The sequence below is a fragment of the Odontesthes bonariensis genome, chromosome 1, assembly GCF_027942865.1.
Source record: "Odontesthes bonariensis isolate fOdoBon6 chromosome 1, fOdoBon6.hap1, whole genome shotgun sequence".
In the NCBI taxonomy this organism is placed as follows: domain Eukaryota; kingdom Metazoa; phylum Chordata; class Actinopteri; order Atheriniformes; family Atherinopsidae; genus Odontesthes; species Odontesthes bonariensis.
The window spans coordinates 22,140,843-22,157,544 of record NC_134506.1 but is presented as its reverse complement, the minus strand read 5'-3'; the positions used below and the strand labels follow the sequence as shown (position 1 = coordinate 22,157,544).

The 16,702-nt window shown below is 41.9% G+C and overlaps 1 protein-coding gene across 2 annotated transcripts; it reads right to left on the bottom strand.

Moving 5' to 3' along the window:
* Positions 1 to 112: 112 nt before the first annotated feature.
* Positions 113 to 14,982, bottom strand: ipo7 (importin 7). 2 transcript variants are annotated; one of them, XM_075460263.1, is made up of 25 exons: positions 14,780 to 14,982; positions 11,495 to 11,576; positions 9,846 to 9,999; positions 9,546 to 9,704; positions 9,303 to 9,459; positions 9,071 to 9,160; positions 8,887 to 8,981; positions 8,716 to 8,800; positions 8,475 to 8,609; positions 8,109 to 8,208; positions 7,940 to 8,016; positions 7,703 to 7,819; positions 7,217 to 7,306; positions 6,939 to 7,104; positions 6,683 to 6,843; positions 6,098 to 6,226; positions 5,301 to 5,367; positions 5,008 to 5,133; positions 4,735 to 4,832; positions 4,533 to 4,628; positions 4,218 to 4,438; positions 3,793 to 4,001; positions 3,501 to 3,707; positions 3,264 to 3,380; positions 113 to 2,556 (listed from the first exon to the last, which is right to left on the bottom strand). In XM_075460263.1, the coding sequence occupies exons 1-25, from the start codon at positions 14,861 to 14,863 to the stop codon at positions 2,459 to 2,461; spliced, it is 3,120 nt and encodes a 1,039-aa protein (XP_075316378.1). In that variant the 5' UTR covers positions 14,864 to 14,982; the 3' UTR covers positions 113 to 2,458. The 2 variants fall into 2 exon arrangements, with proteins under 2 accessions (XP_075316378.1, XP_075316389.1); XM_075460274.1 differs by lacking the exon at positions 113 to 2,556 and adding an exon at positions 2,867 to 3,130 and having other exon boundaries at positions 3,266 to 3,380.
* Positions 14,983 to 16,702: the final 1,720 nt, after the last annotated feature.

The window sequence follows — 16,702 nt, the reverse complement described above, 5'->3', positions numbered from 1 at the left end:
CTGTGTGACCACTCAGTATCCAGACATGAAAGAGAAAGTGAGCTCTTAAAGCCCTTCATTTACACGACCTCCTGTGACGGGTCAGCTTCCTGTTTGTGAGACTTCACGCAGCTGAAGATGCACAACTTTATTAGGCCTCAGACCTCGACACTCCAGCAAAAAGGATTTTATACAACATTCATTGTCAGCTTTGTGTAGGGCTTCTTGTTTGGAATAAAAAAAAAGAAAGAAAAGAAACATATTTATATATATATATCTTAAAAAAGCAAGTGGCCAACAAAAAGGACCCAAGGTCTCCTAGTCGGTTGCAACGCGCTGCTCATTTTTTTTTATTTTTGCCATGTGAATCACAGGTATTTTAAACATTTTTGTTCAAACTCTACAGTGTGCCTATTATGAGGTTATCATAAGCACCCAGAGGTGCCTCAAAATCCATTGTTTTCCAGTCATTTCTTGGATGACTGCAAGTCGTCCAGGTGTTAAAGTAGCAAATCAGACACAACCCATGATGCTTACTCCACTGTGCTCCACAGTGGAAATGAGCCTCCCTTCACGCATATTGTATCCATACATTGTACATTTTCTCCAAAAGGTTAATATGTCAGCATAACCCTGCCCATTAACACCTCTCTGGTTGGGTGTTTTTCCAGTGAACACATATTCTTCAGTTAACTGTGGCGATTTCTGCAGGTGCTTTGCTCGTAGCGTTGGTATTATTTTCAGCTATCTGTTGTGTTCTTGGTGCCATCTCTTCCGAGATGCCCACTCCTGGTAGGGGTAGAAACAAGCCCAGAGGTTCCTTCATCCTGAACCGAACACGTCGCTATAAATGCAGAAGAAAGTTTCTTACAATCTCAGTGTGGATTACACCAACCGATCTTGCTGGAAACCATAAGACTTTGCCAGTAACCAGAGTTTGTAGGTCTGAAGAAAAAAAAGAAAAAAAAAGAAAAAAAAAGAAAAAAAAAGAAAGCCTCTGAAACACTTTCTTCTTTTCATGTCATTGACTGGAACACCTGAACCCAAATAGCTTTTGGAGACAAAGTGTTATTAATGCTCTCATATTGTGCATGTCTCCAAAAGTGATTCAGATGAATGAATATCAGACTACATTTCTTAAGTAGCCCTGGGAATTCTACGGGGGTGGGTGCGGGTTGACAAAGTTTTCTTGAAGCTGTACAATCCAATTTTAAGCTCTTGGACCTACATTTTGACACACACACAAAAAAAGACACAAAATCAGGTATTTTAGCAGGTCACACCTATAGAAAAAAAAACACATCGATGGTCCAAATCAGTTACCACATCATGATCAAAATTTTGCTTTGTGCTACGATGCATGTAAAATCATCGTTTGATTCGTTTCACAGCTGTAATGAGACAGGACAAGGAGCCTTAACCCAATAATTCATAAAAGATTTTAAGGAAAGAGTCATGATCATAAATCCCCTTAGTTTTTTTTTTTAATGTAGCTGTATATATAGATGGTTCATCCATACACCAACCAAAAGCTTGAGACCTTCACGATAAGTCCAATTCTACATGCTTCAATGACGCATCCAACTGCACTTTCAGTGCTCACAAACACTTGTCTTGTAGCCATACTGAACACCCAGAGCACGCCCCCTTTTTCCTGAAATTGATGTTTTCCGAGTTGCCCACTGATCCGCTCTGTAACCAGATGCTCGAATCGCCAGCCGTTACAGAAGTCACTTGCAAAGTAACAAAGTTGCAGCTGTTTTCATCTTAAATAGGCTTCAATTTAAAAAATTTGCAGTCTGATACAGAAGGCTAGGAGACCTGAACAATATGAAAGTGCTAGTCATTAATTTACAGAGATCAGGCATCACATAGTGCTAAGAATTATCCAATATGCTACATATGAATACAGCTGTTGATACCTTACAAATGCCTCTGGTTATTTTTTTCCAAGGCTACTTGAAGAAAAGAAAAGAAAAGAAGAAAAAAAAAAAATTCAATAACCTTGGCTTGTATGTACATAAACACGAGTGTTTGTTTATGCAGAAAGTAACAGATTTCATCACGACCAGAGGTAAAATCTTATCACGGCCGTTTGGCCACAACAGTGATAACGAAATATTTAGTCCCATTATCAATTCTGTTAAATCCCCCAAATTTGTTTCACGTGGGAAAAAAAGACAAAAGAGTTGCTGTCATGGTATCCCCGCCACTCTGGGCTCCAGACGACAGCGTTGTTCTGAGCTTCTTCTCTCGCATCGTGCTCAAGTTCTTGGTTTTGTTTTCCCCGAGTCATTGGTTGCATTTTGGTTGCTTTCCCACATCTTCTGGTGCTTTTTCCCCATTTGACAGATTGAAGAATGACTGAGAAGAACCAGTTCTGGAACCACTACTTAAAGGGAACAACACAAGCTTTTTTTTTTTTTTTTTCACTTCACTACAATCAGTCACAGAGTAATAAAAAGTAGAACAAGATGACTCAATTCATTCCCGGAGCAGTGCCTCCAAAGTTGAAAGTAGATGGCACTACTGGAGCTGTGAACTTGTACCCGCCGTGTTTCTCGATCATCTTGGATTCTGTAATCAGACGACAAGCGATAGGACTTTAAAAATCATAAACGGTCTCCTACTATATCCATGAAGTTAAATTTACCACTTTCAGTTTACTTCAAATGATACTTCAATTACACCCCCCCCCCCCTCCCCTCCCCTCCCCGATTTTAGCTTTTTTGCTGAGGACTGAGAAACTTAAAAAGTCAATAAGAGGAGGAACATGGAAATGTAAACTGGGACCAGAAGGAAGGTAAGGTTGAGTAACACAAAGATGCACTCTGCCGTTCTCAGCTCAGGAGCTGAAGGTTGAATTAAAGAACCAGCAAACAGAAGCTTTGATCACAACTTCAGCTATTGTCCCTTTAATAAACACTTTTTACATTTTGGTACTTTATAATTTTTTTTATTATGTTTTTTTAAAACAACAAAAACAAACAACAAGAATTGAAGACAGAAATGAAGAACAATGTGACAGATTCAAGGACTCTGGTTTGTCATCAGCTTCTTAATCCCCAGGCCATCATTATGGCTTATGTGCAGCGTCAGGACTCAAGCAAGGTGGCGACTGTGATTCTCACCATTCAGGATGTTTGAGCCAGTAGAACAAAAACAAACAACAAACTTCAATATGAGTAAAAGCAGAAAGAAGTCAATAATACCAAGTAGAAAATTGCTTTATTGTCAGACTCGGGTGTAATGTCCGTGTTTAATTAGTCTTAGCCGGCACTCACCATGTGCTGCCCGCCTTTGGTCTGCAAGTGTGCCAATGTCCTGAAGATGTTTGCCCTGGTCCTCGTCGAGGCTTTGCGTTAGTGCCTGGTACCATGCAGGGTCACGGGTCTGAATGTCTGGGACACAGAGGTGGGATCAATGAGTCGAACATACAGTCGTGTTTCACTAAGCCACTAAATTCTAAAGTAAAAAGGTGGTGACGAACACAGGGTTCCGCCATCAGGCTAACATCTTACTCTGTAGTATGGCTTTGAAGATCTGATACTCGTCCACTAAATTATCTTCATCATCTACAGCTGTAGTGTAGCCCTCGAGCGCCGTCTCCTCAGCATCGTCCTCCTCCCAGTCTTCATCATCTCCGTCCTCTCCTGCCTGCTTCGCGAGCATCTCCAGGTACTCCTGACCCTCCTCATCGATGTCATCTTCGTCACTGCCCAGCTCAGCTGCACACATTAAAGGAATATCAGCTCACTATACCCGGCAGGGAAAACGTTTGATATGGCTAATGCGACTGTGAAAACATTGTACCGTTGTCTTCTTCATCCTCCCCGTCTTCGCCGTCGTCTTCATCGTCGTTCTCGTGCTCGGCTCGACAGGCGTACGCTCTTTTGAGGCCATTGAACAGGAGGATGGCTGCTGGAAGAAGCTGGTTGGCCACCTGGTTGACAGCCTGAGGCCTGTGCTCGAGGTCAATGAGAGCGCAGAGTCCCAGAATGCACATCTTCCTGTCGTGGAGGCTGTTAGGAGAGGGAGATCAGGTGGGGGAAAAAAAAAATAAATAAAAAAAAAATTGGTCATTAAAATAAACTGAGTTCTGATTCTTTTTTTTTTTTCTTTTTTTTTTCTTCTTCAGAGAAGGCAAACACATCCATCGTCAGATTTAGCAAGGATGTCAAGTAGTTAACGTCAGGACGTCCAACTTTAATGTATGAAAGGCAACATTTAAGCCTTACCCGAGGAAACAGTCGACATCTTTCAGCCACTGGGTTATGAAGTGGTTAGTGATCGGCTCGGTGTTGTTGGGAAAGCGGAGATTCTCCAAAGTGTTGAGGAGCAGAGGGGGGCTGTAATAGAGTGCAGCGATAGCCACCTGCAGGCACATTGTCCTCAGCTCGCTGGTCTTCACCTCCCGCGTCAGACGCTCCAACGCGGCAGCCACAAACAAGGGCACGACCTACAACGGCAGCATGTTGCGATGTTAGAACGAAAACGCATCGGGCATGACCATCTGCACGGAGGGGAATTAAACATCTTCCTAAGAGCCTGACCTGATCGATGCCGCGGCCTTTGCACTGCAGAATGATGACCTCCAATAACTTGGCGGCATGGCACTCTGGGTCCTCGCCTGGATCACCTGTCAGGACCTGTAAAGTGACCAGCCAAGGTAAACCTCCTCATGCATGCTCAATAACACAACTCCTCTTGAATAAAGAGGCTTGTTGAGTATGTGGAATCAACCGCATCACTTACCTTCTTGCACATGCTATAGATAATCTCCAGGTATTTGGTGTCAGACAGCAGGGTGTCTGTATCGACTGTGACGTAGTTGTGAAGGAGAGGCATCATATCTGAAACAGAAACAGTCCTGATTCACGCAGCTGAAATTACACAGAAAAACCACACAGGGCGTAATCATCTAAACAGCGACTGAGAGACCTCCACTTATAATGGCCGAGCCTTGGACACTGATCAAGCATGATAAAGCTGCGACTCAAACAAGGTTACTTCTGCCAATGCGCCTACCTGTGAAATAATCAAACCCATCTTGCTGGAAGACTTCATACACAAGTGGAAGAAGCTGCCACATCTGTGGCGACACCTGCTGGCAGGTCAGGCTGTGAGCCAAGGACAGGATCTCCTCGTAAAATTCTGTAAAGATCAACAAAAGAAAGGTGAATAAGCTGAGGTAAAGGTAGTTTTTTAAAATTTATTATTATTTCTATTTTCAACAGGTCATCTCTTAAACCAGCAGACAAGAGTTTTAATGCAACGTACAGGTGGAACGTGGAAGCTCAGGAAGAAGCGGTTCTGCTTACCCAGAACATGTTGCTGCAGCACAGTGCCAATCACCTGCAGACAGATGCCCTCCAGCTGCTGGGTGATCTGCAACAACAAAAGGTGAAGGGCAATGAGGGTTTCATCCACACATGATTAATCCAAAATGGAACAACCTGCACACTTTAATCATTACAAATTGTTACAACAACCAGATGTATGAGATGACTGCTTTGTTTATACCCTTCAACAATACATCCTTGAGTTTTGTGAACAAATACATAAGTAACGCACTGATGGGCAAGAATAGATTCAGGACACAATTGTTAAACTACCACAAAGTGATTCTATGATTAGCCCTGGATCCCTTTATTTTAATGCAATTTTATTTGATTGAACAGACCTCATTTTCTTAAGTAGATTTACAGACCATATACAATTAATTCCTCTTCGGCAAAACAAAGCAAGCTAGGTTTACAGTCCAACCGTCAAACTACCTTCAGTTCTTTAGAGCGTTTACATAATCAAAAATCCTCCGCGCTCGGTCAACTCTAATGGTTCCCTGGCTTTAAGCAGCAGTAGCCCCGCGTATCAGCAGACACGGTGGCAGCGTGCCCCGGCGCTATTTCTAGCATCTACCTCAGCCTCTGAGTCATTTTGAACATGGTGAGAACAGAGCGTGTTCCCAGGAGTTGGTGGGTGGCTTAAGTGTGTTGGCAGGAATCCTGCAGCAGACCAGAGCTGCTTCTGCAGAAGAAGTGGGACCGAGCCGAGTGATGAACCAGCAGAGTGTGTGCATGCATGTGTGGGCAGCTCACTTTGTGGCTATGCCGCTAACCTCTTTGTGGTCCTCCACCACACTTAGCAATGTGTCAATGGTGTTGAGGATGCCCATAGCCGTCACAGCCTTGTCATCCCCTCCCTCCTCGTCAGGCCCCGTCTGAATCACCTGGTTGAACGTCATTGCCTGTCAAAGAGCAAAGAAACATAGATTTTTCCCCACATGTCACTGTCCATCATCACCGGGCAGGACGTCTGACGTTTTTCCTTCTTAGAATTGCTGAACAATGTGAAATGGGACTAATAAAAATAAAAAACAAATGTAATTTGATTATAGAAGCCTCGTAATAGCAATAAAAGTAATGCAAAACAGTTAAAACATTTAGTCCCGCGCATGGCAAAAATGATTTGATTCTTGTGGGATGAAATCATATCACCGTTTATTAAATGTCTGTTGCCTGCACTCTCTTTAAATGAAGTCTTATGTACAAGTGGTGCAGATCAACTTCAGATATCTATTTTCCTCTTGGGATCACAGCTCCCATTCATAGAAATCATCAGGGAGGGGTTGTTGTCTGGCCGCTCAGGGGACGTATCATGTGAGATTATAGCAACGCGTAGCCTCAACACTGACTACACTCACCAAGTGCTGCGTCATCTCCACTGCAATTGGAGTGACCTCCTCGCTGTATTCGCAGATCATCTTCTGTATAACGTTGGTGAGGTCGTCATTCTCCGTCTCTCTGACAATATGCAGGAGTGCCTGCATCACTGGCCGAATGAAGGGCGTGATGTATTCTTTGGCTAAAGGACAAAGCAACACCATGATTAGACAACTACTTAATTACATTTTACAAACCAGAAAATAAGTGTAGTTCAGGAGTGTGGGAGTTGCTCACCTTTCTCCTGGTTGCTGATGAGAACCTGCAGGGCAATAGCAGCCTCCACCTTCACTGGCATCTCATTGTCATTGATGAGACAAAGGCGGGTCAGCTCAAGAGCCGTCTGCAGGTTCTGATCACTTTTGAACTTCACCTCACAGAAGTAATGCAGCACCCAGCACGCCTATGAAAGGACAGAGTTAAAGAAACCAAACTAAGGCTTCAGAGGAAGTTCACCAGCCACTTTATTCATTGTTTTTGTCATACAAATCTGAGGTCTGGTGATCATGACTCACCCTGGCTCTCATGTAGCCCAGTTCACTGCGGAACAGGGGGAAGACGTGATTCTGCAGCATGAACTCCATCTGGTCTTTGTATATCTTTTTCTGGGAGAGAAGAAACAGTCAACTTTTACACATACATTTAGCATTTTTAACTTAAAAAGGGTCCACTTATGGATGTTTTATACTTTTAGGAAAGAGGCTGTTCAGGCATTAATGTGGCGAATCCTGTTTTGACAGCTGTAAAGTAAACACGACCAAGTAACAACTATCACAAACCCAAATGCAAATAATCTTAAACTAAACTGATCCCTTGCACCATTTGGAGACCAAAATATACCAAATGTTCATGCAGGCAGTCCTAGTAAACACGGGAGGGTGCTCTGACCAACACTACCGCTTCTTTCCTTTAACAAATGGTCACCCGTGAGAGCAGATCCACAGGCATTTTAATCCGTAAGGAAGACCGTAATTGTCAAACCTGCTGGAAGCCCAGTTTACCTTTAGCAGGATTTCAGCCAGAGAGCCGATCATGTGCAAGGCGCCGTCCTTTTTCCTGGGGTCGGAGATGGGATCAGTAAGAATCTGATAACAGAAGCCCATGGTCTTTTGCAGAACCTAAACAGAGCAGAAACGACATGTGGTATCATTTGTGTAGGCCTGAATATTACCTACAGGGGGAAACAGAAAAGGTTTGTCCGTGTGGCAGCAAAATAAGAGTCGAAAATATCCACTCACTTCTTTTCTCTTGTTGCAGGCAGTGAAGAGGAGCGTCTGAGCGGCTGTTGTTGGAGAGATGAAGTCCTCAAACACATCTAAGGGAGACAGTACATGTTGGAGAAATGGTTTAGTGTAACACATGCACACAATCTCAACATCATGACAGGCAACCACGTTCTCAGCTTACCAAACTTCATGCGAATGTACTCGTATGGATCCTCCTGCCACAGCTCCTCATCAGAATCTGTGTAACACATGAGTGGGAAAACCACATCCTGAATGATGCCCTGAAAAAAAAAAAAACAGTCACAATTTAGAGTGTTGAACACAGTCAGACCTGAAACCAGTTGTTGTAGAAGTGTGAAATGTGTGGAACACATTTTATCCGAGCAGCCACTGTAGTGTTAAACCACAAAATATGCTTTAAATTAAGATAATAGGAGGCTCTCCGTGTTGGAGTAACACGAGGAGAGTATGAGAGCCGACACTCAGAAAACAGTCCCACTTGCTTTTGATACACGATATCTCACAAGCAGAACCGTTGAATTTTTACCTGGATGTGTGGTTTGAGATTTTTCCATGTCAAAGCGTGTGCTATTCCCTGGTTGATGTAATTGAGAGTCTGCTGCAGAACTCTGGGAGCCACATATTGCTTTTCCTTGAACTGGTATAAGACTTTCAGCAGCACCTAGAGGACACACGCACAAAGAAACTTGTTTTTTCTTTTTTCCAAAGAACTCTTCCCAATCCAATTGGGGAGCCACTGTTCAAATTTTGCCCGGGGAAATTTTTACCTGCTGTGCAGCAACTGCATATTCTTTAAGGAATAGTTCAGCAAATTCTGCGTACTCTTTGGTTGTGTTGCCTGGACTCCCGTATCTGCAAACAACGTTCACACGGGGGATGATGAAGACTACCAAACTACTTTATTTAGCAACTTAAGGGGTCAATTATTGTATTCTTACCTCTCAAACAGTCGAGCCAAGATGTGAAGCGCCCACTTCTTACATTTCCACCAGGGCAGCTCGGGTCGCTCATCTTCATCTACCTGCATCGTCTCCTGCGGACAAAAACATTGGTACAGTTTGTTTGTGCAAAAATTAAAACCTGACAACATCAAAGCAGTTCTGATTCATTTGGTCTCCTTACTGGGGGCACATCTCTGTCTACTACCGTCTTCAGGATCTCCATCCACTCGGTCAGGTTCTGTCTGTTGATGAGCTCCAGAGGGAGGTTGTACTGGGGAAAACAGAAGAAAGTCATGAATATGCACATTCCAAAGAGGGAATTATAGATTTGAAAACACTGATTTTAAAAAGGAGCAGAGCACACTTATTAAGAGCACTTTGTCAACACTGGCCATTCTCAGATGTGACATTACCTGGAAGAGGGCATAGAGGATTTTGAAGATCTGTTTCTGTATGAGGACAGAGTCACTGGAGTGGTCAGGGAGCAGCTGGATGAAGCGTTCTTTCAGCATGGGCATGAAGATGTGCATGGCAGCCACAAGAGGTTGACGCTCCTCTGGTTTCTTATACCTGTTTCAGACACAAGTCCGAGGTTTACTGCGTTGTACGCTGCACCCGACCATAAAAATCCATCGAGTGCGAGAGCTCCGACTTACTCGTAGTTTTTGACAAGCTGGTAAAGGCAAAGCAGGATGCCCAGCCACCCGGCACTGTTATCGGACTGCAGGTAGAAGCCGATCTTGTCCACGATGGTCGTCCATTTGCCGGGATAGTCGTGCTTGATCATGTGGTGAATACATGTCGTCAGCTGCACCCTGGCGAGTTCAAAAGGGCAGTTTGAGTTTGGCCGGTTTTAAAAAGCGAAAGAATACGAGAAGCGAACAGGGAGGTCACATGAACAGGTGACAAAAAAATAAAATAAAAATCCCCCCAAAAATATCAGGGTTTGTAGATACCTGATGCGCTCGGGGGAGTGGATGATGGCCTCCACTATGTTGTCTCTAATGAACAGCCTGTCCTCATCGGGGATGTTATTAACAGGCGTCTCCGTGCCTGAACCGTCTCCATCACTCCAGTGCTGGGTTATCATGTTCTTAAGGTAAATCACACCTAGTTAGAGGAGGGAACACAAAGATCAGCTCTTTAGGTTGCTTTCAGTGTACAAACCAAACCTCAAAGATGGCAAATATAACCAATGAATGGTGACAAATCCCCCCCCCCAAAAAAAACCTCAGAAACGTTTACATTTTTGACCGAGTGGTAATTTTGCCGACCTATAAGCAAATCAGCATGTTAACATACCAGTGATTCAGGCTACTAAACAATACGGTATCAACGCAGCCAAGTCACTGTGTAAAACAATCATCATTACGACCGTGTTCAACATATAAAACTAAGCTACGGAAGTACATTCTTCCTACTGTCGTTCAGTAGTTTTGAATGTAGCACCAGAGTATCAGCTGGTTTCCCATTTACAGCGCGGGGCTGCGCTCTGTGGCGCGCAGGGCAGAGATTTTAAGGACGGACGTCAGACTGCTGACACAAACGTCTACACCGCTGGCGAGGCGATCATAATCCAGTCCATCAATGCTGACGGGGCGTAAACCCCTTCCACTCCATCTACACATCCACAGAGCCACTGTCGTTTAAAGAGATTCACGGACATGTCAACATTATCGACGTGGCTGCGAGATTAATGCATGAGCAAAAATAGGACACACACATACACACAAATTAGTGTTGTGCAGTCTATGCAAACAAGCCTGCAGAAATCTAAAGTTCAGTGAACTCTTTATCCCAAATAGCAGAATTTAAATCATTTTGTGTTCCGAGTTTATTTTGTCGAAATCTCAAAGAACTGAGGAGGAAGTCATTTCAAAGCAAACATAGAAAAATTCAGCAGCAATGTCATGAGAACCCTGAACCCTCCTCTCATTGTACAAAACTGCAGCTATATACCAGCCTAGCGACCATGTAGGGCAATGCATTTCTGGCGGGGACACAATGATTAAATTTCCTAAGGGCTCATTGTAACAACTTTGGTCAGGACTTTCACTTTGAGCATAGATCAGTCCCTCCATTAACACGTTCCCCAGAGCAGAATTTGACAAAAGCAAAATAAGTTAAATTTTAACCAATTCAATGAGTGCACTGCACTTCAGTTTGGCTCTCTAACCTCACAACAAGAAGTGTGACGCATGTATCGATGCTAAATTACCCCTAAAAAAAATTTTTTTTAAAAACATACGCAAGTCTTTTACCCTGGGTCACGGATAATACCTCGTCAATTTCTCATCTCCTTCCATTTTCCCAGTCAGAAGCAACAAAGGACGGTAAAGTCACAATCGCTTTATGCAAGAGGAAATTACATCCACTTAAAAGCAACGCCACTTACCTAAAAAACCTAAACACTAAAAACAAACAAAGACCATTTTAAATTACTGAGCGAGTGTTAACTTCTCATCTGATCGAGCCGCCTGAAATCAAAAGATTTAAAAAAAAAAAAGGGATGAGGAAAAACTGCTGTGAACAGAGTCAGAAATCACACTTTAATGTTTTTCATTTCGCCAAAGGATGTGTTAAACATGTCCAAGTCAAGTCTCACCTGCTTGCCTGACAGGCAAATCCAGCTGATCAGACATGGTGACACGCAGCAGAGTGGACACAAAGTTTACCTGGGCGTGACCCTGTAAATCATAAGTGGAAACAGCTGAATATAAACAGATTACAAATCAGTGTTTGCTCACCCCCCCCCCCCCACCTTTCTTTAAACTTTATTAACACAAACCCATGTGGCATTGCTTTCATGGCATTGTTCTTTTTTAATTCCTGAAGCTTAATTAGAACAAAGTTTGCTCGCTGTATACCCGTAACACTCAAATGCTTTCAGCAATGCTCACAAAAACATTTTTATTGTGAAAAACAAAACAAAGTCAGAATATGGCCAATCACTCAGGCTAGTTTCTTAAAAGAATGGTGCTTATAATGAGAAGCTTTGACCCAAAGCAGCACAAGTCCTTTGGCACTCAGAGTATGAGTCAACATCCTCATTTAAAAAAAATTAAATAAAAAGTCACCAAGCAGCAGATTTTGGGGATATTTCATTCAAAAGAACAACTGCATTACATGTTCATCCCTGTGAGCAATGCTGATCAATCATTAGATGACCAAGTGATGCAGATATGTGTGTGTGTCTGCATACGCTCATCTAATAAATATCCGGCAGAGCTCTATAACTAACAGCATTTACAGTACAACTAGCAAATGCCTTCAGACTCTATTATATAAATGCTACATTTTTAGTTTTTCCTGTGTTTTATTGAGCCTTGAATTAATATCCAACAGGCGAGTTTCAATGAAGAGAGTCAATAGATTACGACTGAGCAGGGAATTGCACATTTACCCCATTCTCGTCCAGAAGACGTGATTTCCAGCCACGACTCAAACGAGCCCAGCCAGCTGCGAGAGGATCCTCTCAGCTATGCCATTCAAGTGAACTATCCCCATCAATGCATATGTGGGTGTAAGAAAACATAAGCCCAGAGCCTTTCCAAAAATAAATAGGAAGTGTTTGTCCACTTGACAAGAGCAAGACATGCTGAACAACTGTGGTCGGAATTATTGCTTTAATAAAAATCATGAAAAGATGCGTTTGTGGCAAGTATCAGACACTTAAAAGGACGCAGATGCAGAGCAGCTGAGCATCAAAGGATCAGACTCGACTGTCAAATACCATCTTCCTTTTCTCGCTAACAAACTACTCTTCAATGCTTTTCCTTCTTTTACTCACAATATAAACAAAAAGAAAGCCGCTTGAGGCAGACTTTTAGGTTGTTTATGTAGAATGCTGAAAACACCAACTGATTGATGAGACTTTGGTGGGGTATTTGCCTCATTTTTTTTAATATCCTAAAGTCCTAAATTATTCACACCCAAAAGGATTTGTGATACATTGTTAATTACACACTTTCTGAACTATGAAGAGGCAAAGCCTTTATTTGCCATCACAGAACTAAAACTGTTGTCATAACTTCTAAGAAGTGTGTTGGAAGCGTCTTCGGGAACAATCTTCAGGTCTATGAGGTTGGTTGGATCGCTAACCATCACGCCGAGCTTTATTCGGCTCCCGACTATCAATTATCTAAAATGGGTTTTTTTCCTATTAAACCCTCCCCCCTATATGGTTGCTCTGCTCAATGTTTTCTTCTAGAAATTTAATGCGGTCCCCTTTTCCAAGGACCACCATCAAGGCCATGCTGATGAATCTGAAAAATTCGGGTACAGACGCGCCACAAGGCTGGTCTCTGACAAATCTGACAGAGGAAGGATTTCACTTGACCAAGACCAACGGGACGAGAACGGTTCTGTTCTTTGATTACGAGGATGTTGTTTCCATTTATGCAAAGAAAACAAAACCCATCAACCCCTAAGCAGATCATCCCAGGTTTAAAGCATCGATGCGGGAATGTGATGCTCGGAGCTTTAAACTTTAAAGTGTAACTTTAACTGTGAGCAAATAACTGCATCAAGATTCTAAAAGAAGACACCAGGTAGTCTGCGGAAATCCGTTCACCTTGATCAGGATGAGACTTTACAACAAGAAATGATTAACAGAAGAAAAACGACATTTTGAAGTGACCCCGCCAGACCAGAGGGATGACCTGGAAGTCTTGCAAGGACCTAAGGAGGGAGCTAAAAAGGAGTGGTCCAAAAATCCCAGTACATTAGTGCAAAAAAAATAAAATAAAGGGAAAAAAAAGTTGGCAATTAAATAATCCAATGAATAAGAGGCATTTGTCATAAAAATGTAAAAGACAGCTTGCATGCATCTTTATAATCTCAACACACCTTACCATCTTGTTTGGCATTTCCAACCAGCAGAAAATGGTTAAACACAAGTTTCATCAAGATAAAACAATTGCGTGTGAGTATTTATGGGCTGTACTGTAAATCATTAAGTCAGAATCACAGCGTTAACCTATTTCATGACTTCAAGTTTCAGTAAAGGCTATAATTAATCTCTGTCACCTATGTTTCCATCTCCTCCACTTCAAGTCATGTGACAAATTTATTATACATACATTGTTAGGGGTGTAAAATAGGTCGGTTAAATGTGAGATGAACGCAGACAGCTAAATCGGCTAACAGCTGATTTTGAGTCTTATTGAATCACGTTTAATAGTTTAATAATACACGCGGCCAAGTAGCTATAGCGTCTCCAATCACGTAGTAAGCTAGGCGAGGCAAAACAGTAATAAATGGCCTGTTAATGTAGCTACTAATTTGTTGTGAAACACTGAGTTCAACTCAAGGCATTTCACAGTGACACGTGAGCAGCAGCTATGTAGCGGAGCCATGGCACCTCATCCAACAAGTAGCTAAGTTAGCTAGCTAACATTAGCCGCAAAGCTACATATCCTGCTGTTGCGCACCCTAACTGGGACAAGTCCCACATTTACGGAGCTCGTCGTGTTATTTAACAAACCACCCGTGTCATTCTGCTTTCGTGTCAGCTCTGATGTTGAGTTTAGCTGTGTCAAAATAGTACGAGACAAGCTAAGAGTTATCTCCAAGGCAAGAATTGTTAGCTTGTTTAGCATTAGCAACACAGCTGGCTCAGGACGAATGTGATGGTTATTGGCACGCGAGTGTCAGCGCAGTTACAAAAGCGCTACTTAGTTTGTGTTTATGACTGTACAGTGGTGATCGGCGTCAGGGAGGTAACACGTAGTATACAACTGGAACGGAATTTTGCACATCATCTGTCAAGGTAAAGCCAGCAGAGCCCAGCCTGCGTGATCGCACCATCTTTCTGTTGTGGACTGCCGAGGCCCGAACCGAGACCGCGCCACAACTGACATCACCACCAGCAGCTAATCTCAAGTTTTACCTCGTTCAGCTGTCGCTCCGCGGCCTCCCGCAGATTGGGGTCCATCGTCCCCCGAAGGGCCTCGACCAAAGATTCGGGATCCATCACGAAAACTCTTTTTACGGCTCGGATTTTAATATTTCACAGGTCTATCAATTCCCAGTCACTGCGCACATGGACGCACGGCTCTCCGGTTACCCGGCGCGAAAGGAAGCAGTGAATGAAGTACCCGGATAGATCAGCGCCAAATTTGTGCATTACGAGCATCCGGCTGCGGCCGCACCAGTCTGGGAGTTGTAGTTTTTAGCGATTTTAGCATTATCCGCTCATGTTGTTTATTGTATTTGTCGGGAAATTACCACCTACTGGTTGCCTTGATTTCGAGGAAAAAAATAACAAGCTAAATTGATTTGTAATATTGATTAAAGGTTAAAGAATTTTTAAGTTTTTTTTTTTTTTAAGTTTAATTCATATATGGTAGCCCATCAAACGTATGTTCCTTCAACTTCAACATATTTAATGTCTTATGATGTTTTTGTGTGTGTGTGGTTATTCTATTTATTTATTTATCTACATTCATATCACACTCATATCCAATAAAGAGAGAAAAATAACTCCAAAGTGAATCAAGTCTGAAGCTATCTCTCTCCGGAGTAAAAGGCAAATATTTGGCATCTGAAATTCAAAGCTATTCCAGTTTGCCAGGGCATTCTAAATCCCAACTAATGATTATAAACCTTTCTGAGATGAATAAATTGACAGAAGACATATGGCTAAGTGTACGCCTCTGACATTTCATAACACAACAGCTAGAGTTTCATCATCTATAACCTATTAGTTTTGTTACCGCCAGCACAAAATTTGCTGACTCTGGATGCTGTTATTGTTTTTCTGTGAAAGCTTCCATGTGTTACAGCACAAAATGCACAATATTACAATTTTTGTTAAAAACGGTGCAACATGTGCCTCATTTAGCAGCAGACTTAATGAGATAGTTGACGAGAAATAGTTGTCATCTTGAAAAACTACCAATCAGTTTGTCCCACAAAGTAGTTTCATTTTACAGATATAATACAGAAGAACATGTTAATAAACACACTTATGATGTGCAAAATGACAATAATATAAAAGACTGTAACAATAGTCATATCGAATCATTTGAATTTAGATGACTTTTTGGACCTCTCTGTTATACAAATAAGAATATACTATACATATGAACAGGCAAGGCAATTTTAGTTTTAGAGCACAATTCGTACACAAGGCAATACAAATTGCTTGCATCTATATAAAATCACAAGAAGGAAATAAAATCATTAAAAAAAACCCATAAAAAATAATCATTCATTAATTAATTTAAAAGTGAAGAGTGCAGATAAAATACTTTCAGGTGTCATATGCACAGCTAAATAGAACTGTTTTCAGCCTGGATTTAAACATTGTCAGAGTTGAGGCCTGTCTCACATCTTCTGGAAGACTGTTCCAGATTTTAGGAGCATAAAACGGAACAGCATAGGAGGCATGTAGATGCAGCAGTTGATCTAGTCCGAGGTAAAGGTACTCACACTTTACGGTGTTAAACAGCTCATTTTTTTATTAAGAATCATATGTTTAATCCCCCAGCTTTGTGTTACATAAAACATTAATAACAATCTAAGTGGAGTACAGATCAAGTTAAATGACTAAAAAACTACTTTCAAAAGATACACTACACTATATAGTATTTTCTAACAAACAAATTACACAGAAAAAAAGTTAATGACACATAAAACTGATGTGATTTTATCCATAAAAAAAAAAAAAAAAAATATTTGTGTAAAACTTCAGAAGGAGAAGCCATACACAGGTTTTTATGAAGGGTAACTTTTATCTTTACATCACCTAATATGTATTTTCAGATGTATGCATCGTTAAACTCCTTCAAACTGCTTTATGAATGAAATG